This window comes from Vicugna pacos, chromosome 17 (genome assembly GCF_048564905.1).
Source record: "Vicugna pacos chromosome 17, VicPac4, whole genome shotgun sequence".
NCBI lineage: Eukaryota > Metazoa > Chordata > Mammalia > Artiodactyla > Camelidae > Vicugna > Vicugna pacos.
Genome location: NC_133003.1, coordinates 1,533,411 through 1,559,126, shown reverse-complemented (window position 1 = coordinate 1,559,126; position 25,716 = coordinate 1,533,411). Strand labels below are relative to the sequence as shown.

The window sequence follows — 25,716 nt, the reverse complement described above, 5'->3', positions numbered from 1 at the left end:
TATTCACCTGACCCAGAAAACCCCATAAAATCATGCCAATCAAGAGATTCAGATCTTCCTGTTCACTTTAAGAACACTCATGAGACTACCCAGGCCATTAAGGGTATGCATATCTGAAAAGCCACTAAATATCTGAAGGCTGTCACTTTATAGAAGCAACATGTGCCAGTCTGTTGTTACACTGGTGGGGTTGGCAGGTGCGCCCAGGCCAAACAGTGGGGCTGGACGCAGGGTCAATGGCCCAAAAAGAGTGCTGAATTTTTACTGCACGTGCTCAGAAATGCAAAGAGTGATGCTGAACTTAAGGGCTTACATGTAGATTCTCTGGTCACTGAGCACATCCAGGTAAACAAAGCTCCCAGGATGTGGCGCAGGACTTACAGTGCTCCTGGTCGGACCAGCCCTTACGCGAGCTCTCCCTGCTGCACGGAGATGATCCCCACTGAAAAAGAGCAGGTTGTTCCTGCACAAGAACAGGAGGTTGCACAGAAGAAAAAGATACCCCAGAAGAAGCAAAAACTTACGGCCTGGGAATAAGTTCAGAAAAAGTAAAAGCAAATGAAAGTAAAGGAAAAAAAAATGTGGGGCATATCACGATGCAAGGGACTAAGAGAAGGATCTTGCTTTATGTGGGTCAACAGGGGATGAAAACCACATCCTGAGAGGCCAAAGCAGCAGCTGCACGCAGCCCACTGGTCTCTGCCACCTGACTTCACCACGTCGGCGTGTGGTGTGCACGTGCGTCAGAGGGGAGCATAGGCGTTTCTGCCGTATTCTGGAAGTGGCACCCAGACTGGCCCGTCATGGTCCTTGGGTGGGAAGTGGACACGTGGCCCTGCCCAAGTGCAGCGGCCTGGGACGTGTGTGGGGCAGAGAGCTGGGTGGGCACTGAGGTCTGTGCCACCATCCCTCGCTCTCTCCCTCCCTCCATTTCACTGGGCTTGTCTTTTCACCACTTCTTTCTCATTTAATTGGGGTCATCAGGGGATGTGGGCTGTAGGGTTTCATACTCAAGACACCCCCGAAGCGCCCTTTGACCCGGCACACGGCCACTCTGCCCCGCATGCCAGCGGAGTTCTGCACGTACCCACGGGCACAAGCGCAGGCACCGTGTTGTCAGAACCTCATGGAAACACTCCCATCAGTCAGTCCTGCTGGAGCAGATCGCTTTACAGTTTTGTGCATTTCAACTCAGAGTTGAGCCCACTTTCGCTGACACTCTGCTGGAGGATTAGGCTGCGTCTCTTCTGCATGGCGGTTTTGTAAGATCTCTCTTCCTTCTGCTCTGGGCCTCTGCCTTGTTTATCTTTTCCCAATCCTTTATTTTCAGTCTTTTTGAAGTTTGTTTTTGAAACCCCGTTTTAGGTGGCTTTTAGTTTTAAAAGCCATATGTGAGATAGATTTTTAAAATTCCAAGCAGACCGTCTGTTTTTTTAAGAGAATCGTTTAGCATGTTTAAATGTATTGTGTTGACTGAGGGGCTTGAGTTTATTTCTACTGTTTTATTGTGATTTGGCATTGATTATGCTTTTTCTTTGCTGATCCCTTTTTCCCCCGTCATCTCCCGATTTCTCTTGCATTTGATTAATTGGTGTGGAAATATTTCAATATTTTAACAAACATTTCCATTTAGGAAAATCACTTTGATGTCTGCCCACCTCTCCTTTTCTCTTCTCCCATCTGCAGTTGACTGGGAGCTGTGGGAGTGTTACCGAGTCCAAACTCGTTCTGATCGCTGCACGACAAGCCAATAAATCGGGAGACAAAATGTTGGGGCAAGGAATAGCAACTTTATTCGGAAAGCCAGCAGACGGAGAGGATGGCAGACTAATGTCTTGGAGAACCATCCTGCTCTAGTCAGAATACAGGCTCCTGTATACAAAAACAAAAACAAAAGAAACAGGGGAGGGGGTGTGGTTGGTTGTTGCAAACTTCTTGGTGCAGGGATTCTTTGTTCCTGCAGGAATTCTTTGTTCCTGCAGCTGTCCATGTGGTCATGGTGCTCCTGCAAAACCTCCAACAAAACAAGTGTTATTTATTCTCTATTCTGCAACTTTGTTATCTTTACGTGAGTGCAGAGCTAGCAAGACTAAGCCTAGAAAACAGGGCAGAGTGGTTAAAGCCAAAGGAACAGATTTAATATGGAGTCCGATTTGTTCTCTTCTATTACACAAGGAGCAGCAGTACTTCCTGGGACTTACTCTTGTTACAGCCGAACCTGCAGCCCCAGAGTGGCTTGCAGTAACGTGGGGGTGCTTCTGTTTAGTTCACCCACCTTCCACTGGTCAAGCAAGCCACTGGCCAAGCCCAGAGTCAACGGGGTGGATGGTGGCGAAGTGCATCTGTCTGTTTCATCTGGGGCCACTGCAGAGGGCACGCAAGTGAAGTCCTGTTGCAGGAATAAAGGGCTGGGGAGTCATCTTATCTTCCCAAATGAGCAATGAGGCATTGCTTTTGTGAAATCAGGAGACCTGGTGTCCAGCAGAGTGTGGCTCTTTGTTTCCTAATTCTGTCCAGCAAATGAAATCACATCACATGTCATTTACATAACTCCATATCGTTTTTAGCTTTCTGTCTGCAGTCTGGGATGGTCCTTTACATATGGGTTACTCTTGAAGCCCTCTTCCCCCTGATTTTTAAAGAGATTCACACAAGGCAAGTGCCTGGAGGCAGCAAGTCCAGGGGTCCCTCCTTAACCTCTCATGGGCTGCCCTGAGATGCCTAGCAGTGATCACATGGTGGAAGTATGCTGGAAGCAGGCCCAGTACCTATGGCCTCTTCTGTTCCTCATTAGCAACAGGAGCTACAAGGGGGCCCGTTTTTGGAACACAAATTTCTCGCAGAAACGTCATGACTGCTAGGTGTTACATCAGTTACTACAATGTGAAATTTACTTCTGTCAGAATGATGCACTGAATGGTGTCATGATTTATGAGAGAATACTACTTTTTATTTTATTTTATTTTATTGAGTTATAGTCAATTTCCAGTGTAGAGCCAAGTTTTCAGTTATACATGAACATACATATATTCATTGTCGCATTCTTTTTCACCATGAGCTACCACAAGATCTTGTATATATTTCCCTGTGCTATACAGTATAATCTTGTTTATCTATTCTACATTTTGAAATCCCAGTCTGTCCCTTCCCACCCCCTGCCCCTTTGGCAACCACAAGTTTGTATTCTATGTCTTTGAGTCTGTTTCTGTTTGGTGTTTATGTTCATCTGTCTTTTTCTTTTCTTTCTTTCTTTCTTTTTTTTATAGATTCCACATGTGAGCAATCTCACATGGTATTTTTCTTTCTCTTTTTACCTTGCTTCACTTAGGAGAATACTATTTCTTAGTCGTTGAATCTGATGCCTGTTGCATCTCAAACATCAATAGATGTGGGATGACGACACAGAGGGCAGTGGTGAGAAATGGCTTAGCATCAGTTTACCTGCGTGCAGTTTGGAATCAGAACCACGTTCAAGTCTGGCTTGGCCACATACAAGACCTATGTCTCTCCATGCATCCATGTCCTCATCTGTCAGTTGAGGGGTAACACACCTGCAGGATGTTTGAAGATTACATTGTATGCATGGAGTTAGCCTAGGACTTGGTCCACTGCAGGGCTGATAATTGTGGGTTAGATATTTATTTATGGTTGCAGGCACTATGTGAGATTCTATGTGACTTCACCCCATTTAGGATCCACAGCAGCAGCCAGGGGCAGCTGAAGAGAGAGACCCAGTTGGTCATGTGACTGGAAACAAAGACTTACTGATGGGCTCAAACTCAAGGTCTTGTGGTTTCCCGAGTTCACTTTGGTTTCCTTTTGAGCATCCTATGCTCCATACAGTTGGACTGCTGAAAAAGTGGTTTGGATTTTGCAAGTTGGTCAGAGAATGAGCAGCTCCCCTGGGCTTTCATGGACATGCTGTCAGTGTCCTTTTCCTCCACAGATTCCTGTGCTCCTGAACCTGAGCCAAGACCCCGAGGTCAGCCTGCCTGCACCACCGCTGATGTATGCCCTGGCCCTTGGCGCCTGCCTAGGAGGTAAGGGGGTGCTAATGCCCTGAGGGAGGACCCCCCTGACACTCTGGTGAGCCTCAGGTGATGACTAATTGCACGTCAAATTGAAAGAGAGTAAAAATAGTCCAGATGATTTCCTGAGTGGAAACACATCTTCACCTTTGAGTGGAGCAGCTAACAATTTCTACTCAGTTCCTCTGTAAAGCCTGTCACTTCCCACGCTCTGCAGAACTGCCCCTGACATTCTAAACCCACAGCCAGAGGATGATCATTCCTGACGTCTCCAAGTTAACGTGCTCCCACACTGCATACAGTTGTGGCTTATACTTCGAAAGAGATTTTGAATCAGAAGCCATCCTCCGGGGCACTTTCTTACTCCCTTTTTAAGGAGTGTCTTTTGGGGAAGGTGGTGTGAAGTGATGAATGGGTGAGCTAAAAAATAGAGACTCTAACCTAAGAGTAAGAAGAAAGATTTAAAAAAATGGGGTTTTTTTGACAAGGGAAGTGTATTGTCTTTGGGAGACATTGAAAAGTTAGCCTTCTAGAGAAATTGTCGGGAGAGACTAACTTCTGGTGAATAAACACAATGGCTTTGGATGTGATTGTCTTTGGAGGGAGCTGCGTTAGAGTTCTTCTCACTTAAGGGGGCCTAATAACCTTTGGGAACACAAGAGGATTGTGAAGAATCTTAGATAAACACACTAGATACCAATTTTTTTAATGAAAAAAAATTTTTTAATGGAGGTACTGGTGATTGAACCCAGGACCTCATGCATGTTAATTAAGCATGTGCTCTACCACTGAGCTGTTTCCCTCCCCACTGCGAGATACCTTTAAAGTTTTTATTTTTACATCCAGGTGTGCTTAGATAATCTAGCTTGCTTTGCTCTTTGATTGATCTCTGATTATTAAATAAGTAACTTTCTTTGTAGTTTATCTTTGTAAAGGGAGAGATTAATGTCATTCAGTGAAGTTGCTATGATTTCTGGAGACGGAGAATTCACCTAATTAAAGCAGCTGAGGTCTCAGGTTCTGAGTAGGGACTTGTTAAAATGGCTCCCGTCTAAGACCAGCCTCAGGAAAAGCGGTAATTGTGTTCACAGCCACATTTAACATCAGTGATGGAAGCAATCCAGAGACATCTGGAAGTGTGTCCTCTGTGTGGAGTTTTGTTCATTAAACCTTGCTGAGCATCTTCTGTACCCTGACATTGTCTTCCCGAGTAAGGAGACCATCACTTAAGCTAAGATTAGAACATAAACGGATGCTCTCATGGCCATATGCACTGAGTGCGCAGGGGGCACTGGTGAGACTGGGGGAAAGTCAGGAATGGCTCTCCGGAGAGGTGAGTTCTGAGCTGGGTCTCAAAGGATAAGAAGCCTCCTGGGCTAGTTCTGATTCCCCTAGAACACGGAGAATACATGTGGAGGGGATTATCAAGGAGAGAAGTTAACATGGACCATTTACATAACCGAAACTAGGATTAAACATTTGTTACCTGAGCCCCTTTTGGAAGCAGGAGTGTAGCTGTAACAAGCAATGAAGGTGTTAAATCTGTGGGATCTTTTTAACCCACTAGCCCTGGTCATTGAGTGATACCTTTTCCTGGTATGGCAGATGCTCAGTTCTGCTGGTTGTTAACTATACATTTATTCTGTTGGAGGATCTTCTCTCATTAACTCAGAGTTTGACATTTTAAAAAATTGTGGTAAAATATACATAGCATAGAGTTTACGATTTTAAGCTCATGTACAGTAGTGACCTTAAGTGCATTCCTATTATGCAATCATCACCACTCTCCATCTCCAGAACTTATTCATCATCCTTAACTGAAACTTTATACCCATTAAACCGTACCTACCCATTCCCACTGGGTTTAGCATTTTGAAGATCACTTTTTTAAACTGAAGTAGTCAGTTATAATGTGTCAATTTCTGGTGTACAGCAGGTTTCACTTCACTTTAAAGTGAAGTTTCATTTGGCTTGAGAAACGTCATTTGTTCTATAAGTTGGTGTGATTCACTGAACAGTTTGAAACTAAGTCTTTCCTAGTCGCATCTCAGTATCTTTTGGCTACTCTTTTTACTAAGAGCTAAGAACAATTCAAGTAAGTCTTCAGAAAAACCTGCCTTAGCCTGGGTTTCCTAGAAAGCAGAAGTTGAGGCAGGTTTGCGAGCTGAAGCTTTACTGGGATGTGCAAGCCTAGGACAGGAAGACTGAGGGAGGAAGCGAGGTCAGGCGGTGAAGGAGAGAAAGCGAACACATGGTGCATTACTGAGCTAGGAACAGCTTCAAAAGAAATCCAAGCCAGTTTTTAGTTACATGGTACATTTTCTAGGCACTTCCCATATGACTATCATGCCTTGGAGGAGGAGGAGGAAAGAGGTTTGTCTGTTAGTTCCACACTGTCCTCTGTCATCGGTCAGTTTGCTTTAGGTGACTTCTGAATCTGTGAGGAAATGTAAAGTTGCAGGAGACCATTGCTCCCAGCGCATCGGAGAACAAGCAACATGAGCTACAAAATTACAGTTTTTAAAAGCCATCAGAATGCTGAAGATGCAAAGGAAGTAAATTCCAGAGAGTGATAAGCCCTTCATAAGGGAGAGGAGAACACGGGCGCCGTCCTCTCTGGCTGACGGTGCCGGGAGGCCGAGTGAGACCTCTCAGTGCCTGTCCTGAGTGTGCGGTGAAGCTGGGGACGTGGTGGCAGCCATGAAGCTTCGGAGACATGCTGGGCCTTTGCAGACCCCATGTAGTTGGCGGGACAGCCAGCCAGGACAGAACTTCAGAACACAGAGACTCCTCCACAATCAACAGGCCGTAAACCTGTTAGAAAATCGATGACTTGGCTCGATAGCCAGAGACCCAGAATCTTCCTGTGCTCAGTATCTCTGTTTCAGAGAACTTCTCATCCTGCTCTCAGAACATCTGCAGCCAATGGCAAATTGAATCCAACTCTAAGGGTATCCAAGCCAGGCCCAGCTCAGCAACAGATCAGATTGGCCTCATGCCCTGCGCTGACAGCCTGGCCCAAGCGAGGACGCCCTTTTCAGCACGTGCGTGTGTCGGCGCGTATGTGTCAATATCCTGTTTCAGTCTCTGCAGTTCCTCACGTAAAATGTCCAACATCCCATTACCTTGATAAAGGGCAGCTGCAGAATCCTACAGCCGACATCAGCCTCACTGCTGAAAGGCTGAATGTTTGTCCTGTGAGATTGGGAATAAGGCGAGGATATTTGTTCTCATGTCTCTTATTCACCATAGTTCTGGAGCAGTCAGGGGGGAAAGGAAACGAAATGTATACAGATTAGAAAGGAAGAAATAAAACTGTTCCTAGGAATGTTTATATATCCTCCATGTGTATATTTTAAAATACTCTTGTATATATACCAAACAAATCTTACCAAGATTTTGGTAGAAATTGCATTAAACTTAAATACTCATTTGGGGACAGTTGACATTTTTACTGCGTGGAGTCTTCCAATGCATGAACATGTTATGTCCTCCCATTTATTTGGATCTTTGGATTTATTTGGATCAAACAGATGACATGATTGTCTTTGTAGATCCCAAGTAATCAAAAAAAAAAACCCCACAGAAAACTATATAACTAATTTGTGAAGTCAGCAAGGTCACAGGATATATGATATTTAAAAAATCAATTTTAGCAGTGAACACATGGATACTACAATTAAATAAACAATACTGTTTATAATTACTCAACAAGTTACACACTGAAGTTGAAAATTACAACATGCTGATGAAAGCAAGCAGTGAAGATCTCTGTACTCCCTGTACCCGAATATCTGTTTCCTTAATTAAGTTTGGACATTTTCAGCCATAGTTTCTTCAGATACATTTCGATTACCTTACTCTTTCTTGTCCTTCTGGAACCCTTATTATGTGTAAGTTCGCACACTTTATATTACCCCATATACTTCATAACTCTCTTATGTTGCCTTCATGCAACTTGTCTTTCTGTCTGCTGTTCTGATGGAGTGACGTCCACTATTGTTTCTTCCAGATCACTGATTTGTTCTTCTGCATTATTTACTCTGCTATTGATTGCCTGTAGCTTGGCTTTTATCTTGGCAACTGAGTTACTTAATTTTGAATAGTTCATCTTTATAGTTTCTACTTCCTTGTTCACGGTGACCTACATTTCAATCAATACTCTTTCTTAATTCAGTTAGCACTTTATTACCAACATTTTGAACTCAGTATCTGGTAGACTAATTATCTCTGTTTCATTATTCATTTTTCCAGGGTAATTTCTCTTGCTCTTTCATTTGGGAGATCATCTGCATTTTCATTTTAACTTAACTTTTTCTGTCTCCATGAATTTAGGTGTAACAGTTCTCTATTGTGGTTGTGAAGCGTTTTTTTTTTTTTTTTTCGAGTTATAGTCAGTTTACAGTGTATCAGTTTCTGGTGTGCAGCACAATTCTTCAGTCATACATAAATATACATATATTCATTTTCATATTCTCTTTCACCATGAGCTACTACAAGATCTTGAATATATTTCCCTGCGCTATACAGTATAAACTTGTTTATCTATTTGATACATACCTGTCAATATTTGCAAGTGTGGGTATATCCCTTTGTAGACCCTAGAAGTCCAGTATTTTTGATACGAGGCCTGTTTTTGGTATGGATGCTTGCCCCATCTTTCCTCAGAGTTTGCTGGTTCTTATCCCCTTGATAGGGCTTGTGATTGGTGTGGGGGTGACCAGGCCCTGTGCTGCACTGGGCCGCTGCTGGCTGTCACCGCCCTGTTGGGGGGCAGGGCCTGCTCCTCAGTTGTTGGAGTAGCAGCTATGAGGGTTGGGTCCGATAAGGCCTTGTTACCCTTAAGTGTGTGTTCTGTCCTCAAGGAGGTGAGCACCGAAGCAAGGAGGCCTGCATGGTCACGGTGAACCTACGTGCCACCTGTTCGGCATCCACGGTTCTGCCCAGAAGCAGCTCAGGGTCTCACCCCTTTCTCCATTGTGTATGTCCCAGACCTAGTGCCAGACTGTCGCTGGGGGCAGCGGGGTGTTTTGGCTGCAGGAACTGACGTGGTCGTGCTGCCGCCCGGGATCGAGGCCGCCCCTGTGGCAGGGCTCCTCCAGCACCTCTGCCCCAGATCCAGCCCCAGGCTGCGCTGTGAGGCAGCCAGCGCTAGGGCACGCCCACTGGGAAAGGGCTGGCTGTGTCCTCCTCCCCAGGGGCTGCCCACTGGAGATGTGAGATTCTGGGTCGCTACCCATCATCTTGGGTGTGTGGCATGCTTGGACCCGCCTCTGCCATGGGCAAGCTCACAAAGGCTGCCGCCATCAGAGCCTTGCCCTGCTGGCAGCACACCGAGGATGGTGCTCCTTTGGGGACCTATGCATGCTGATAATGGGGCTCCTATGGCAGACCTGTGCCCAACTCTGCATCCACTAATGATGGGCTCTGGGCTACACTCTAGGCCCTCTGTGCTGTCCTCATGCAGCTAGACCATGTCCTCTCCCAGAACCTACCCACCGAAGCCTGAGTTTCAGTGACCGGCTCCTGCATGTTAGCAGCCCTGCCCCCAATGCCGGTTTCTGGCTTGGAAGTGCAGTGAGGCTGGAGTTGTCAGCACCGGTCTCTCTCTGCCCTGACTGTCAGCAAGCCAGCGCATACTCGCTCCTTGCAAGGAGAGTTCAGGCCCCTCCAGTCCCTCTGTGTGTGCTGGCAGCCCTCTCTGAGAGGGCACGCGGAGCTCCCAGGGCAAGGGGCCACCTGTGTGGACCTCCCTCTCTCACAGCGCCCTCCCAGGGGTGCTAGTCCTCTCCTGGTACCTTTTTTTTTTTTGGTCCTACTTGAGTACATGGGACCTTACCTCTTTGCTTGTATAAGAAATCTTTTGCCAGCTTTCAGCTGATTTTTCTATAAGAATTGTCCCACGTGTAGATGTATTTTTGATGTGTTTTTGAAGGGCAAGGGAGCTCCACATCTTCCTACTCCAGAATCTTGATTGGTAGCCAAAAGGAGTGTTTTTTCAGTCATTAATCCCTGATAGGAGGGAAGGAGGGGGTTGCCTTTTTAGAGCTCACACGTGAACGTGACCCTGGATCATGTGTGAGGATCTCTCTCGTCCAGAAGCAGAGCTCTCCATGTTAAGTCTTGTAATCCTGTTAGAAAAATCGGGGTGGCAGAGCAGGCCCCGCCCGACTGCTGAAGTGTGTGTTCTGCGGTGGAGGCCAGCGGGGCAGGGCCCTCTGAGGAGTGTGGCCTTCCTGTAGTAACAGAGTCGTCAGGCCCTGGGAAATAACCCCCAGGCAGGATGGTTCTGCAAGAGTGTAGACTCTTGCCTAGAGCAAGAGTCAGCTGGCTGGCAGGGTGATGGGATGGGGCATCAGTGTGTCAGCTCCTAGCTGGGGCCAGCATCGCCACCTGCTCGGGGGCCCCCAGACGCTCCGCACAACTGCCTACAGGATGGCTTCAGGCTTGCATCGTGAAGCCCGAGTCCCGCCCTCTCTGATCTTCCTCTGGAGTCAGTGCCTGGCTGGCGTCCTGGCCCCACTTCCCAACCCCGACAACTCAGCATGTTACCTCTCTGTTCCTCAGTTTCTTCGTGGGGACACTGGGGGCCTCGAGAGTCATGGCAAAGATGAGATGGTAAAGGCCCTTCATGTCCTTAGATGCTTCTGCCTTAAGGGGATACCAGCAGACATCTGGTCTTTTCCTTTTCAACTCCTTCTCCAGGAGAACTCACCCCTCACCCAGTCCTGCACGTTCCTTCATCTCATTCTCCTTGGAGACTCCTAAGTCACTTTGTCACCCGTGGCTTCCTTGGGGCTGCCCTGCCTGGCCACAGCCCCGATGAGCCAGCCCCCTGAGCACTTGCCCTTTGCCTCTCTGATCTCATGCCCACTGCACGTCTCCCATGTGTTGTCGCATCCTGTATCCCCACTAATAGGCTCCCCGGGAAACCCGGGGGGATGTGAGCTGATTTCCATGGAGAGTGGCTTCTTGGGGTGGGAGGGAGAGCCTGCTGAGGGTTGGGAAGTTAGAAAGAAGCTAGTGGAAATCTGGGTGTCAGGCAGCAGGGGGGATAAAGCCCAGTCGCAGAACTGAGATGGAAATCCAAGTCAGTGCTGGCCATAACGAATAGACAAGCTTAGGGGATTTGTTATCTTACAAGTTCTTGCCTTCCGTGTAAGGGTGGCTCAGTTGGGTCCTGCTTAGGGTCTTGCGAGGCCATGATCGAAATGTCTGCAAACTACGCCCCCCCCTCCCCCCGGTAGCTTTGGGGATGTCTGCTCCCAGACTCACTCAGGTGTTGGCAGAATCCAGCTCCTTGCAGCTGTGTTACCGAGTCTCCAGCCCCCAGCTGGCTGTCAGCTGAGGCCGCCCTGAGCTCCTTAGAGGCCTCTCTGGTACATCTCAAACCAGCACTAGTGTGTGGAATCCTGCTAATGGCGGGATGACCCCCAGACCCCTCCAGCCCACCTCCACGGGTTCTCTCCCACCTGCCCTTCGCTGCAGCCCCAGGGGGTCCCCAGGATCCCTCCTGCTCTCCCTCTGAGGCTTCTCTTCTGCTTCCAGAACTGGAGACAATTCTCTACTTTTAAGGGTTCTTGTGATTCCACTGGGTCCCCTCAGATAAGTCAGGGCAGTGCCCATCTCAAGGTCTGTAGCCTGAACAACCCGTGTGTAGTCCTTTTGGCCGTACGTGGTAGCATAATGACACAGCACGGCTCCTGAGGACCAAGGTGCGGCCTCTTTGTGGGGTAGGAGGTGCGCATCCATCATCCTACCACCTGGAGCAGCCAGTATCATCTATAGCCTGGTCTGTCCCCCAGCCTAGTTCTGTACTTCCGTTGTCACCGCCCTGAAGTCCGTCCTACACAGAGCAACTCGTGTGCTGGCCTGTGACCTCCCCCCCGCCCCGGTATGGGGCAGCTGTCCCTCTGCCCTTGGTGATGGGCTTGCTCCCCCTGCCCTCCCACCTCCATCGCACCCTTCCTAAAACGCTGGGCGGGGCCGTGCACTTGAACTACAGTGAGGAGCAGGGGTGGTGTCACAGAATGGGACACCGGGAGCACAGTGACCGCAGGCAGCTCGGGGCCGACCTCGGGGAGGCAGGTCCTGCCCAAGGCGTGGGCTCGGTGGGCTTCAGCGGTCTGAAGAGACCCTGGAGGTTTTTTATTGCGCTCTTAAGATCCAAAATCTTACACTTTGGACACATCAAATATATTTCATCCTTAGAGCAAGTGTGTAAATGGGCTATGTCAAAGGTTTTCACTGACAGCCCAGTCTAATCCTTACATGGAGTAAAGGCGGAGGGGGTGAGATGAGGCTCTTTGCGAGCCTTCGCGCTGGCAGCCCAGCCGTGTTTCAGGACAGCGCGAGGGCTGAGTGGGAGGGCGATGTGGGGGCAGCTGCATTTCACCGGCTTCCTTGGTCCTCGTCCGCCTGCTCTGTTGTCCAGTCTCAGAAAGGCCACTCCCTCGGGCCCCTCTGTTGTCAGCAGCTCCAGACTTGTGCCTCCCAGTTCACAGTCCCCAGCGATTCACGCACAGATGTCAGAACTGAACTAACTGGGCTGAGCCGGAGTTGTGCACCCAGCCCTGAGCACGGACCTCTGCCACTGGGGACAGACGATGCGGATGGCTCGACCAAGTAAATTCACCCTTCCCTGAGCCAGTCACTGTGTCAGGCGCTGGGCTTGGCCCCCGTCCCTCAGTGTGAGGCCACCCTCATGTACACACTCTCCCTGCAGATCCTGCCTGCTGTCACAAAGGCCCACCCAGAAAGGTGTTTTATAGCCTTGTTTACATCCATCGTTCCACCCACACAAAGGGTTTCCTGGTAGGTGTCCAGGTCCGGAGTCCCAAGCAAGGCGGTTCTCGTCTGAGATTCCACTGCTCTGAAGACGCACGTTCTCTCCTGTGGATGTTCGCCTGACTTGCGTTTTCCTTTAAAAGATGTATGCCACCACGTCCCACAGTGATTTGCCAATTCTCCTTAGCATTTCCTCTTTTCTATCCCATACGACAGCAGCAGCCCTATCCGTAACTAAATGTACTATATTTGCAAACGGTGAATTTATTTCCTGGTTGCCAGTGGGTTTTTGTTTGTTCTCTGCAGACATTTGCATAGCAATCACTTTGGCAGTGCCTGTAAAGTTATCATCAAATCAAAAGCATGTAATGAGCCAGATATTTTAGAACAAAAGGGAACAGAAACCTACCACCAAGATACCCTGAGATTTTGCTCTACTTTTTGAATTTTGATTCCAGGCAATGGGACACTGATCGGAGCATCAGCCAACGTGGTTTGTGCCGGAATTGCAGAGCAGCATGGATATGGATTCTCTTTCATGGAATTTTTCAGGTACTTTGAAAACTCATTGAAAATTTCTGTTTATGTCCCTAAGTTTACTTAAAGAAACCCAACAATACATGCTGTTACGCACTAAGATAAGAAAATGTTTTCATAATTAGAGAGTAATTAGGTTTTTTTAAATAGACTTTGTTCTTTTAGAGCAGTTTCAGGTTCACAGCAGAATTGAGCAGAGAATACAGAGTTCGCGCACAGCCCTCCCCACCCACACATGTGTACTCCGCTCCCCTCAACACCCCTCATCAGTGTGGCGTATTTGGTACAATCGATGAACAAACATGGGCACATTATTATCAACCAAAGTCCATAGTTTACATTAGGGCTCACTCTTGATGTTGTATATTCTGTGGGTTTTGACAGACGCATGACATGTAGCCACCACTACAGTATCATACAGAGTAATTTCATTGCCCTAGAAATCCCCTGTGCTCCATCCCTCCCTCCCTCCCTCTCCCCAAACCCCTGGAAACCACGACCTTTTTATTGTTTCTGTAGCTGTGCCTTTTCAGAAGGTCATTTGGTTGGAATCATAGAGTTTGCAGCCTGTTCAGACTGGCTTCTTTCATTCAGTAATAGGTCTTTTAAGTTTCTTCTGTGTCTTTCATGGCTTGATCTTTTTTTTTTTTTACTGCACATATATTTTTAAATTTACGTATATGTACTGTTCATTATTTCCAAGAATGCTTAGAGCTTTAGCTTTTGAAACTTACGTAGCTCTCAAAGGAATAAAGAGAGTAATTAGATTTTATGTTGTTCTCTCGAAAATTCCAATGGGGACCTGTGCCTTGATGGCCCATGATAAGGGTGCATAATGAGAGTCTGACATCCTCCTGCTGATTGCCCAGGGAAAAAGCTCAAGATTGAAAGGACCCAGGAATATTGCAGCCTGGGAGCGGGCATCAGGAGACAGCACAGAGAGGAGGCCCTGGAGGGGGAGTGCAGCTGACCGCAGCTCCCACCAAGGAGGACCGCTTTGGGGTCCTGGCCCCTGCGTGCTGGCTTTCATACGTACCACTGCACTTTGGAGGCAGGGAGTGGGCAGATGGATATTGGTGGTGCCTGTAAAATGGCACTGCCAAAACGAACTGACCTTCATTTGGCATTAAGCAAGATTTCTATTGAAGTTCTCGGACTGTAAATTCAAGTCTGGCACACGCATGGAGACAGTTCTCAGAACCAGCCCCGCTGAAGATCTGCAGCAGCAGCTCTGGCTGAGTGGCAGAGTCCTCTGCAGGTCGTGGTCCCTGCCCTGGGACCTGTGCCTGTGCGGCGTACTGCTTGGCTGGGCTGAGCTTGGGGACAGAGCCTTGACCATCATACCCAGGGAGGAAACATCCATGCCTCCGTATAGTAGGATGCTGACTTTTGATGGACTTACTGTACTGGCCATGCCCCTCCATGAATGACTAGCAATACTTGAGAGTTTTGCCAAGACATTAATTTGAATGACACTCTTGGGAGACACGGGTGTGGGGAGGAGGCGCTTGGCTGGAGATTGAGCCACGGGGACACTGAACTTGCAGCCCTCAGCTGGACTCTGGGTACGCTGTGGACCCTGCTGCTGAGGGGTAGGATCTGAAACTTAGCACTTGACTGACCTCTTCTGTTTAGATTCTTATCTGCCTCTTCTGAATATAAAAGAAACAGTCCTGTCACTTAAGCATGATCCTTTCAATGAGAACAGAATTCATGGGGCTTCAGAGACCAGTGCTCTGAGGGCGGCCGCAGTGGGAGGTGCAGTGCAGACTGGGGCCCTGCAGCTGTACGGCTCCCTCATTTGGACCAGGTTGCTAATTCCTGCACAGCTGGAAACTCTTTACTCTTTTCAGCCAAGCGTGCAGTACACGGGCCCCCTACCTGCTGGCGACCACAGCGGGGCTCCAGACAACAGGGACCTTAGGGCCGTTAGCAACACTGGTTGGTCTCACAGGTAGACAGGAGAGGCCCAGTATTAATATCATGAAAAATTGGAGGGCTTTAGGGCAACAGTACACCTGATCTGACATTTTCTCCAGTGGAACTTTGGAAAAATAACCAGGACACCTGCCTGCCTGAAGGAGTCCACCAGGCCTTGCAGACATTTGGGGCTCAGCTCTAGTGGGTGACACATGTGCACACTGAACTTTTCAAGTAGGCCTTGTGTTTCTTTTTTCCTTTTATTACTTTTCTTTCTTTCTTTTATTACTTTTCTTTCTTTATTATTAAAAACATACATACTTTGAGGGAAGGAAAGTAATTAGGTTTATTTATTTATTTAATTGAGGCACTGGGGATTGAACCCGGGACCTTGTGCGTGCTAGGCACGTGCTCCACCACTGAGCTGTGCCCTCCTCCAGAGCCAGCGTCATCTGATGTTGGAGGCTGAGGGTGGTGATCATACATCAGGCCAACTTTGGCCTTCAGTCACTGCTCAGCAAGGGAAGTTGCAATCTCCTAGGCATAGTTATAAACACCAATGCATAGTTAAGGTCAAACTCCAAATGTGGCAATGTGGGAGAAGGTGCCAGGCAGTTTTACAAGAGGTACTGGGCAGAACTTTTAAGGGGTCTCCATATGATTCCTGTGTGACTCTCCAGTTTTCCTCAGTGGGGGATCTCAGCACGTAAAGGGGCTTTGCCAACATGGGGTTGAGTTTAAGGAAGCGAGAGGCTGGCTGACTGCAGGTCCGTTGAGGGGAGAGAGGAGAGTCCAGCCCTACATGTGGCCGAGAACGGGGGTGTTGGTCAGGAGACGGGGTGCAGAGCGAGCTGGCTGGGGGGGCCACAGAGTGTGCAACGAAAACGCCTTTCCTGAGAAAGAGCAAGCCCAAGACATGACTTTCTTGAGTTTTTTGTCTTTTATTTGCTCAAGATGGTGGATACCTTTCATCAGGTTAAATGCGTGGAAAGGAAACCACCCAAATTGAAGTCTATTCTGATGGAACAAAAGCACATTTTTAGTATTTTATCCTCAGATGCCTTTTCCTTTCCAAGCTTTGCCCCTTCGCTTTGCACTGCTCCTTGCTGTGACTTCTGCCCTGTCTGCCTGACATCGTCCCCAGGCCTCACCCCGAGAACACTGTGGCTGGCAGCCGGTCACCAGCTGCAACGTGATGGGGAGTGGGGTGCAGACAGCAGAGGCCTTCTCCCCGCTTGAATGTGCCTTCTCTGCTTCAGCACACCCTGTGGTTACCCATCTCCTCTCCCACCTGGACCCCCTCTCTCTGTGGGAAGTACGACAGTGGGGCTTTATTTCTGTGAGGTAGGAAGCTTCCTTCTCCGTGAAGTTTAGCTAGGCATCACCCCGGGAGACCCAGGAGATGCGGCTGTTCAAGTCTCCAGTGGGGGCTGACGAGGAGACAGTGCCCCCTGTCCTGGGGCCCTGAGCAGCCCGAGGACAGGCAAAGGCTGAAGAGTGTGGAAGGCAGCAGGCTGTGTGAGCTGGCGTGCACCTGTGTGCCACCGCCAAGGGCCTGCAGAAACAGAAGCTGTTGTTCTGCTCAGAGCATGCTTTATCTTCGTAGAAAGGAACGAGTGAGATGGTTTTCTGATTAAGAACTGGAAACAGGGTGTCTTACAAAGCCTTTTGGGAAGGAAGAGTAGCAGGAATGGTTTCAGTCCAAAACGGAAGTAGGAGACTTCATTAGTAAACATTCTTTTTGGGAAACCACGTCTCTTTCAGCGTGAGGGGCTCGGCTCTCGGCGTCATGTCTGGCCTCCATGCTTGCAGTCTGGAAGCTCCTGTGTGTCGCCACAGGCACGGTTTTTATTTTTTTATTGAAGTAGAGTCAGTTTACAATGTTGTGTGTGTTTCCGGTGTACAGCACAGTGCTTCAGTCACACATCCACATCCACATATTCACTTTCATATTCTTTTTCATTCTAGGTTACTACAGATATTGACTATAGTTCCCTGTGTTGTTTATCTACTTTATATATAGTAATTAGTATCTGCAAATCTGAAAGTCCCAGTTTATCCCTTCCCACCCTCTCCCCACCTCCCCGGGTAACCATAAGAATCACAGGCATGTTTTTAACCTAAAGCTGGATACATCTAACGTAGGATTTGTCAGGGCATCTTTGTGACATTTTGCATCTTGATTTGTGCTTTTGACAGTCGAGTGTTTTGGTCCTTGGTGACAGAATTTGATGTTTAGAGCCAGGATGGATTGAAAATAATCCCCGAGGGGAATGAACGCATAATATGAGCTGGACGGTGTGCAAACACGCTTTTCCTAGGCCTTTGGTGAAGGTATTGTTTTTCTGAGAGACTTGGGGAGTAAGACAAATGAATCTTTTGGGAAACGTAAAGGCTCCTGGCAAAGTGGAGCATAATGTGTGTATCTGATGTCCTGCTGGCAGCCACAGGAAGTCATGATTCTCTTCTCCCCAAATCAGCCTCCTTCTAGCAGACTTTTCATGGGGCAGAGAGTGAAGCACTGAAACACCAATCAAGCTAACTGCACCCCCCCACAGAAAAAAGCAGCGGGGGCTCAGCCCAGGAAGGGGGGCCACTGGAGAGAGCTGCCCGCACCCTTGCCTTGACTCATCAAATGCTCAGGCAGGTGGTGGTGTTGGCAGTTTGCTGGCAGTGCCCAGCTTCATCACTAGCTCTGACCCTCACATTAGAGGGGTTTTTTGTGTGTGTGTTCAGAGGCTTCCGTTTGCTGTCTCCTAAAAAGGGGCAGCTTACCTCAATGAATTATTTTTTGGATTGTAAAAGCACATTTTCCATCCATGGAGTCCCAGCTGTGTGTTATCTTTATGGGTTAAGCGCTCTTTCAGGGGTTTTATGGCACATGCGACTATCTTTGTACTATTCTCTATTTGCAGGTCGTAACCCAACTAACAGATAAAGCAGCTGGAATCTAAAGTGCTAAAGCTTACAGTTGACATAACCCCTTTTCTCCCTTCTGTCTATCTCTTAGCCTCTCTGTCTCTCTCTCCTTCCCCCGACCCGTTCTCTTCCATTCATATATTAAACTTATATCTGCTATTTTATTTTTTTTTCCTGTTGATTACCGCTAAAAGTTTCTCTGTTTCTTTTTTATGCCTTCCTGTGGAGGTGCCGGCTCTCCCCGGGGGCCGTCGCCCGTGGGGGCGGGGGCGGGTGGGCTGCAGTGTTGCTTCCCCGGTGGTACTTGACTGCAATAAGGCAGTTTTGTGTAAAAGTTTCCTGTCTTGCTATGCTGTTCCTTTTCTGGTCCTTTGGCTAGAGAGAGCAGACTTCTCTTGTTTTGTTTTGGTTTTTGTCTTCTAGCTGTTAACGCTTCCCAGCTTCTTAGTCTGGGATAAATGAGGAAATAAGAAGGGAACTCATCGCCAGGTCATTCCTCACAATCCCAAAGCCCCCAGCTGGACCGCTTTCCTCTCATCTGCAGTCTCCTTGTATGTGTTTTATATATAATGCCCAGGCGTGTAAGCTGTGATCAGAGGGACAAGAGGAAGTGCATCTGCTCCATACTGCTGCAGAGCCAAAAGACTGACCTATAGTTTTGTTTGTAAAGCAACTATATTCTCTTCTCTAAGAAACATGTGTGTGTGTGTGTGTGTGTGTGTGTGTGTGTAGGCACTTTACGGAGTCCAAATTCATTCTGCTCACAGCACAACAGGCCAATAAATCGGGAGACGAGGTGTTGGGGCAAAGAATAGTGACTATTTGGAAAATCCGCAGACTGAGAGGATGGCAGACTAAAGGCTTGGAGAACCATCTTACTCAAGTCAGATATCAGGCTTCTAAAAAGGGGAGGGAGTGTGGTTGGTTGTTGCAGATTTCTTGATATAGGAATTCTTTTGTTCTTGCAGCTGTCCATGTGGGTCAGGTCATGGTGCCCCTGTGAAATCTCTAACAAGGCAAATGTTATTTTCTATTCTGCAACTTGTCATCCTTATATAAGTGGGGGAAGTGTTAATATCCTTAAAGCTCAGAGCCTTGGGAACAGGCTGTCCTGTCTATTTCTGGCTAAAGGCAACATTGTTTTACAAAAGGTGCAAAGCGAGCAAGTTGGAGCCTAGAAAACAGGGCACAGAGTTAAAGCCAAAGGAGCCGATCTAATATTGAGTCAGATTTGTTCTTTCCGGTTACAGGCACTCCGTGCTTTATCCTTTGACTTTGTGCACTTTCTAATCCAGTCAGCGTGCACTCCGGGCAGGCGCCCCACTTTGAGGAGCAGTGGCCTGTGGCTGACATCTGCTGAGGGCTCATTATATGAGCACACACTGGTCGGAGAGATTAAACTCAAGGTCTAAGGGAGTAAACTCATGCAATCCTCATAATAACCTTAGTAAGTAGGTACTATTGTTACTCCATTTTATAGATGAAGAAGTTGGGTCAGGCAGATGTTTAATATTTTCCCAAGGTCGTGCAGCTGGACAGGAGCAGAGGCCTGAACCGGCATCCTGTGGTCCCTCTCTCATGGGAAAATGCATGTGGGTTTTGAAGCCAGAAAATCATCTCTGCCTCTTAGCAGTGGCAAACTTTGTCAAATTCCTTAATATAGCCAAGCTTCAGTTTCTTCTTCTATAAAATAGAGGTAAAATGGTCTGCCTTATTGTGTTTAGAAAATGATAAATAACATCTACATGGCCCTTAGTGAATAGCAGACGTTCAGTAAGTTACTTCTGAGGGCGTCTCCTCATTATGCGGTTTACCTGTACCCGCAGAGGCTCAGTAGTGATTAAGAGTATGCAGTCTATAGAGTTAGACGGATGGAATTTAGATTTTTGCACCATAACAAATGTTGCCAAGTGACCTGAGCAAATCCGCTTCCTTCTCCATACCTCATCTATGCAGTGGGTATGATGACGCCAATCTCAAAAGGTGGTGTGAGCAGTTGATGAGGTCGCTGTGTGAGGACCTTCACGGTGTCTAGACACTCAGTGAACAGTTGTGTTTCTGAGAGTCTAAATGCACCAGTCCCTAGACGAGGCCCCATCTCTGGGTTGGTGCCACCCCTGAGGCACCAGCAGCCCTCACTGGGGAGTGTCAATGAAAAATATTGACAGCTGTGGCAGTAACAAAGGATGCTGTGGCTGTCAAGTCATCAGACACGACCGCCACCCCTCCCCTGACAGCGGAGGGAACTCAGGATGCAGACAAGCAGGCAGCCTGGCCTCTGCAGACACCCCTGGAGGTGCCCCTGAAGGGAACTCAGCATGTGGAAGTATAAGACACTGGCCCTAGACAGCTAGGTGCACATCAAAGGAGTGACTTCAGTGAGCCCAGACCTTTGCACCTTCCCATACTTAGAAAAGGGCTAAATTCCTTAGCTGGAGATGGCTGGTTTTCTTTAGCAGTTGTCTTTTGATGTTCTGACTACCTGGTCTTTGTTAGAAAAAACTCCTGTGTACGCTGCCTTCTCCCTTGCCTGGGTGGAACAGTCTCTTAGAACGATCCGAGAGGCGGGGTCCAGGGCTTGAGTCCCCAGGACGTCTGCCAAATAGCTCTCAACTTTTAGGTTTTGCATTTTATCAGTTGACAGGAGCCTGGCAGGACCGTCCCACTTCCTCTGGGCTAGGGTTCCCTCAGAGCAAGGTCTGCTCTTCGTGGGATCCAACCCTTGGCAAGGCAGACTTGCTTCTGAGATACGGCCAGGTGCCCCAGCGCCCGGGCTGACGTACTCAGCATCTTACCCGACACTGGCTCACTCTGTACAATCTGTCACAGCGGAAGGAAGGTTTTGTGATGGCTTTGACGCTGAGCACTGACCCAATACTGTCCCTGGATTTTATTTTTCCAGAATTCAGTAATTAGGATAAATTGCAAACACTATTTTCTGAGAGGCTACTCCCCACATCCCTGGCCAGGGAAAGGAAGAATGTCATAATCTTTATTATTATTAGCACACACGAGACTCCTGCCACTGAATTTTGAAGCCTTTTGGAACAAAAATTGTAACCGTTACAAGGGACCTCCCCCAGTGACAGTACAGCATTAAGCGATGGCTTCAAAGGATGGATTCCAAACGCCAAGTGAGGACCTATTGGGGTTTCTTAGTCAGGATGGGAATTTGTGGAAATACAGGTACATTGTGGGACACGTATAATGAGGGAAACTTTCATCTTCTAGTGACTTTTGTTTTGGGGCATGCCTACACATACACCTTGCACCTCACGGAATACGGAAGAAAATCCTGTTCTCCCCTCTTCCCTTCTTTAGACAAGTGATTATTTTTCAATCCTATCTCTCAAGCTACCCCTAGCTTTCAGCATGAGGAATTTCAAGGGTCTATGGAAATGTGACATTTCTGGGGTTAAATCAGCTCTCTTACAAGGACAATACTTGTAGTAGCTGACGGTGAAAAAGAATATGAAAATAAATATATGTATATTCATGTATGACTGAAGCATTGGGCTGTACACCAGAAATTGACACAGCATTGTAAACTGACTATACGTCAATAACAATAAATAAATAAATAAATAAATAAATAAATAAATAAATAAATAAATAAAAAAAACTTAGTCAGCAACATGAATGGACCTGGAGATCATTCTAAGTGAAGTAAGTCAGAAAGAGAAAGAAAAATACCATATGATATCACTCATACGTAGATTCTTAAAAAAAAAAGAAAAAAAAATTTCTCTAAAAACCAAGTTGTTCTATTTGATTAGTTAAGTTCAACACTGATCACAAGATTATCACACAGATAGTTTGACTCACTTATTTAAAATATTTTTGATTATAATAATATGTATGAAAAAATCTATGGAACTGTGTATTATTCAACAACATTAATATGGTCTATGCTAGGTGCCATACTAAGTGTTGGCAATACAAAGATAACAGAAATAAAACATCCAACTTCACTGGAAAAAAAAAAGATGATGCAGGCACAGAACATCAGAAATTTAAATCATGGCTCTGTTACATGACATTGGCAATTGTGAGTAAGTGTTAATCATCAAAACCAACCCTCTAATGAACAAATTGAGGCTCTAAATTACAAATTTGGGGGGAGAGTATAGCTTAAGTGGTAGAGTGAGTGCTTAGCATGCACAATGTCCTAGGTTCCATCCCCAGTACTTCCACTAAAAATACGTATCTGTATATAAATAAATAAAATAAATAAATTACCTCTCCCAAGTAAATAAATAAAAATTAGACATGTTAAGAAAAAAGATGAGCTTAAAAAAAAACTAAAAAAAAATGTGCAAGCTAAAAGCAAGTCTCAAATAAAATGGCACAAATGGGGGCCGTCTAATGAAGGCATGCATTCAGATCATCTAGGCTGAGCCCAGCTTTTTGATTTCTAGAAATAAGAGGTAATTACCTTGGTGGAAACAGAAATCTAAGGCTGCATTCGTTTGCAATAACATCATAAAATAATCTAGGTCTCACAGTACTCTCCAGATACCAGACACCAGAATTCACTTTTCTTTGTGTTTCAGGTTGGGCTTCCCAATGATGGTCATCTCCTGCACGGTTCGGATGTGCTACCTCCTAATCACCCACGTCGTGATGGGCTGGAATTGATAGCTCTCCAGTGTGTGAAGACTAAGGTAAACTTGATCCATTACCAACATCAGTGAAAACTGCCCCACTGGGGGTGCTCTGGAATGGAGACCTTTGGCACACACACTTTTACTTGGGTGCATGCTGGCAAATGCTGGGAAATACAAAAATACATTTTGCTTTGCTCTGTAGGAAAAGCCACAGATGCGAGAGTCCACTCCAAATGGCTCATGTTGTTTGAATGTCACTTTTCCTTGAGGCTTTCAGTAGTTTTCTTCATGTAATCACTTTTCATGGTAAAATAATCTACATTCAAATTGTACACCCTCTGAATACATATTCTTCTTTGGAAAGGCAGACAGTTTATTAAGAAACTTTATATGTGTTAAAAAAAATATTATCCCTTGACAAAAAGTCTTAGAATCTGTTAGTCTCTTAGTTTTTTTTTAAGTAGTTTATAGCATGTAAAATTGCATTTTCTCCATTTATGTTTTTCTCTGAAGTTTTTAAGTCATCAGTTAAAAGTCTAGAAACTTGACTTGGAGAAGTGCTTTTTAAAAAAATGACATTTTAAATATTTACCAACCTGCAACGAGCATCTTCAGTTTTGAAGATGAGGCACGCTGTTTCCATCAGTTACACCAAAGTGTGGTCAATACAGTCAGCTCAGTGCACCCACAGGGCTCCAGCGGTCTGGTCTGTGCTTACCAAATGCTCTTCTTTTGTGGAATGTGACATGTGAGGCAAAGACAATGAGAGCACAAAGCAGGAGGGAGCTGGGCTGCAGCTGAGGTCCCGTCTGCTGTGCTTGGTCAGTTCCAGGGCTGTGCCCCAGGCAACAGGCCTCTTCAATTTCCGTCTACTGTGTGGGTGAGACTTTGAGATGAGAGGAAACTGTTTACTGGGGACTTTGCTCAGGAGCGATAGTTGTGTAAGTGTCTGAATTCGGAAGGTTTCAGATCCACAGGGCACCAAGAACTGGAACAGTGGAGACCCCATTTCTGTCCTGGGCACCCTCCGACTGGGCACTTTTGGAACGTGAGCATGGTGCGCATGGGGGTGGAGGGCGGGGTATAAAAGAACTGCAAGCAGGTCAGAGGAACTGCACCCAGGGCTTTCACCACTCTCTGGGGGGTTTCCTCCCCTGTGATAAAATCCGCGTCTCCTACAGTCCCCAGCTGGACCCCTAGACAGCAGCAAGTGCTCCGTTCAGAGCCACGGTTACGTGCCGAGCTTTCAGGGACAGAGGCTGGGTTGGAGCCTAAATGCACAGACTGGGAGGGAAAGGGATTTCAGCTACTCTGACCACTTCCTGCTGAATGAAACACAGCGGCCAAGCCTTCACATTTCAAAAGTGCCCAGTTGGTGAGGAGACCCACCGCAGGGCAGGAGACGGGAAGAAACTGTCCTTAACGCAGGCCCCAGATGAGCAAACGGCCCAGTGACACTCACTCAGCCCAGAGGGCCCTCAGCCTGAATGTGAACGTGGGGAACCCGGGCAGAAGTGGGCGCCAGGCCTGCGCAAGGTGGCGGCGGCTCTCAGCACCCCCCTCACCACCCGCCTGCCCAGCCTTCCTCACTGAGTCACAAGGGAACTGGGTGGGAAGGATTTCAGACTCATGCGTTTGGCCCCGCGTGGGGCTGGGACTCCGCCTCCATCCGAGTGGAGGGCAGTGATGCTCACCGAATAGGGTGTGTCTGGAGCCAGCTGCTCCAAGTGCGCCGTGGGGGTGTTTCCTGGCACCACAACCTGGAGGGGAGGACCTGACAGATTCTGTCTAACAACCCAAATGCTTACTGACTCTTATTAGCATAATAATGTTTATAGTAAAGGCCTGAGTCTTAGTACTATTCCACTTTCTAAGTAAATTAATAACACAGAGAGCAGAAGTTACTAATTTGAGTAGGGAGAGTGTCAGAACACCTGAGGGAAAGTAAATTTACGAGACTTTACAAAAAGAAGCAGGGACCATGAACAAAGATAAACAAATGTTGAGCCTGTCCGAGTGTTGATTTGCTCCCTTGTGTGCAGCAGGACGTGTTCAGACAGCACTGCCCTTGTCCATCACAAGGTGTAGCTCCATTTTAATAGAAAAACCTCTCCCTGAGAAGTGTCTCTAACATTCGGGCTACTTACTCCTCTGCACAAAGCTGTGAATTCAAACACTTCAAAAGTAAGCTAATACTGAGTTACAATCCGTATCTCTGCCCTCACTGAGCTAGAGGTTTGCCCCATCACTTTAAAAAAATGCCCAGGTCTGCAAATATTGCCGGCGGTGGGGAAGGGGTTGGTAGTGGAAATTGCTTTCATCTGAACATTTAAAATCAGCAGGCCTTTGTTTAGGACTTAGAATGTTCTAGATGCTGACAGAGCAGGCCTGGATCCATTAGGCCCTCTGGCGGACCCTGCCTTTTGAATGAGGTGACCAGGTGGGGAGCACCGAAACACGGCTCAGTTTAGTCTCACACTGTGCTTTCAAAGTGTGTGCAGCGGGGTGTTCTCCCCCAGTTGCTAGAAGAAAACTAGTGCTCCCATGGATTTTTGGTGAATTTTTAGGGAATACGATGTCCTAGAGTATGTGTCACAAACACCTTCCTGACCTAACAGCTAAAGCTGTCCCTGCTACTGAGCACCCCCACCCCCCCCACGTCCTGCTGTGCTGGCCGAGGAGGGGGCTGGGTCTGCCTCCTCGGGGCATTACCACTCCTCCCAAGCTCCCCTCCCGACCCCCTAGGCTGTTGGAAATTGCTTAAGCTGGGCTGTCCTGGGACTGTCTCCCACCCTCTGGGGGGGAGGGGCTGGTGTCTCCCTCATGGGCTTCAGCCTCTCCCCAGACACATTCATTACCGCCCTCTCCCCCCAAAAAGTCTTCATGCCAAATCTCCCCTTCCCAACTCCACCAGAAAC

At 47.3% G+C, this 25,716-nt stretch overlaps 1 protein-coding gene across 1 annotated transcript in view; it reads left to right on the top strand.

Annotated features, from left to right (window-relative positions):
* LOC116285931 (P protein-like) overlaps positions 1 to 25,716 on the top strand; it is a 186,513-nt gene that overhangs the window by 146,986 nt on the left and 13,811 nt on the right. Inside the window, exons 22-24 of the mRNA XM_072940872.1 lie at positions 3,947 to 4,040; positions 13,274 to 13,367; positions 22,745 to 22,855. Coding sequence (XP_072796973.1) covers positions 3,947 to 4,040; positions 13,274 to 13,367; positions 22,745 to 22,829 — 273 coding nt within the window. The 3' untranslated portion in view covers positions 22,830 to 22,855. The remainder of the gene's footprint in view (positions 1 to 3,946; positions 4,041 to 13,273; positions 13,368 to 22,744; positions 22,856 to 25,716) is intronic.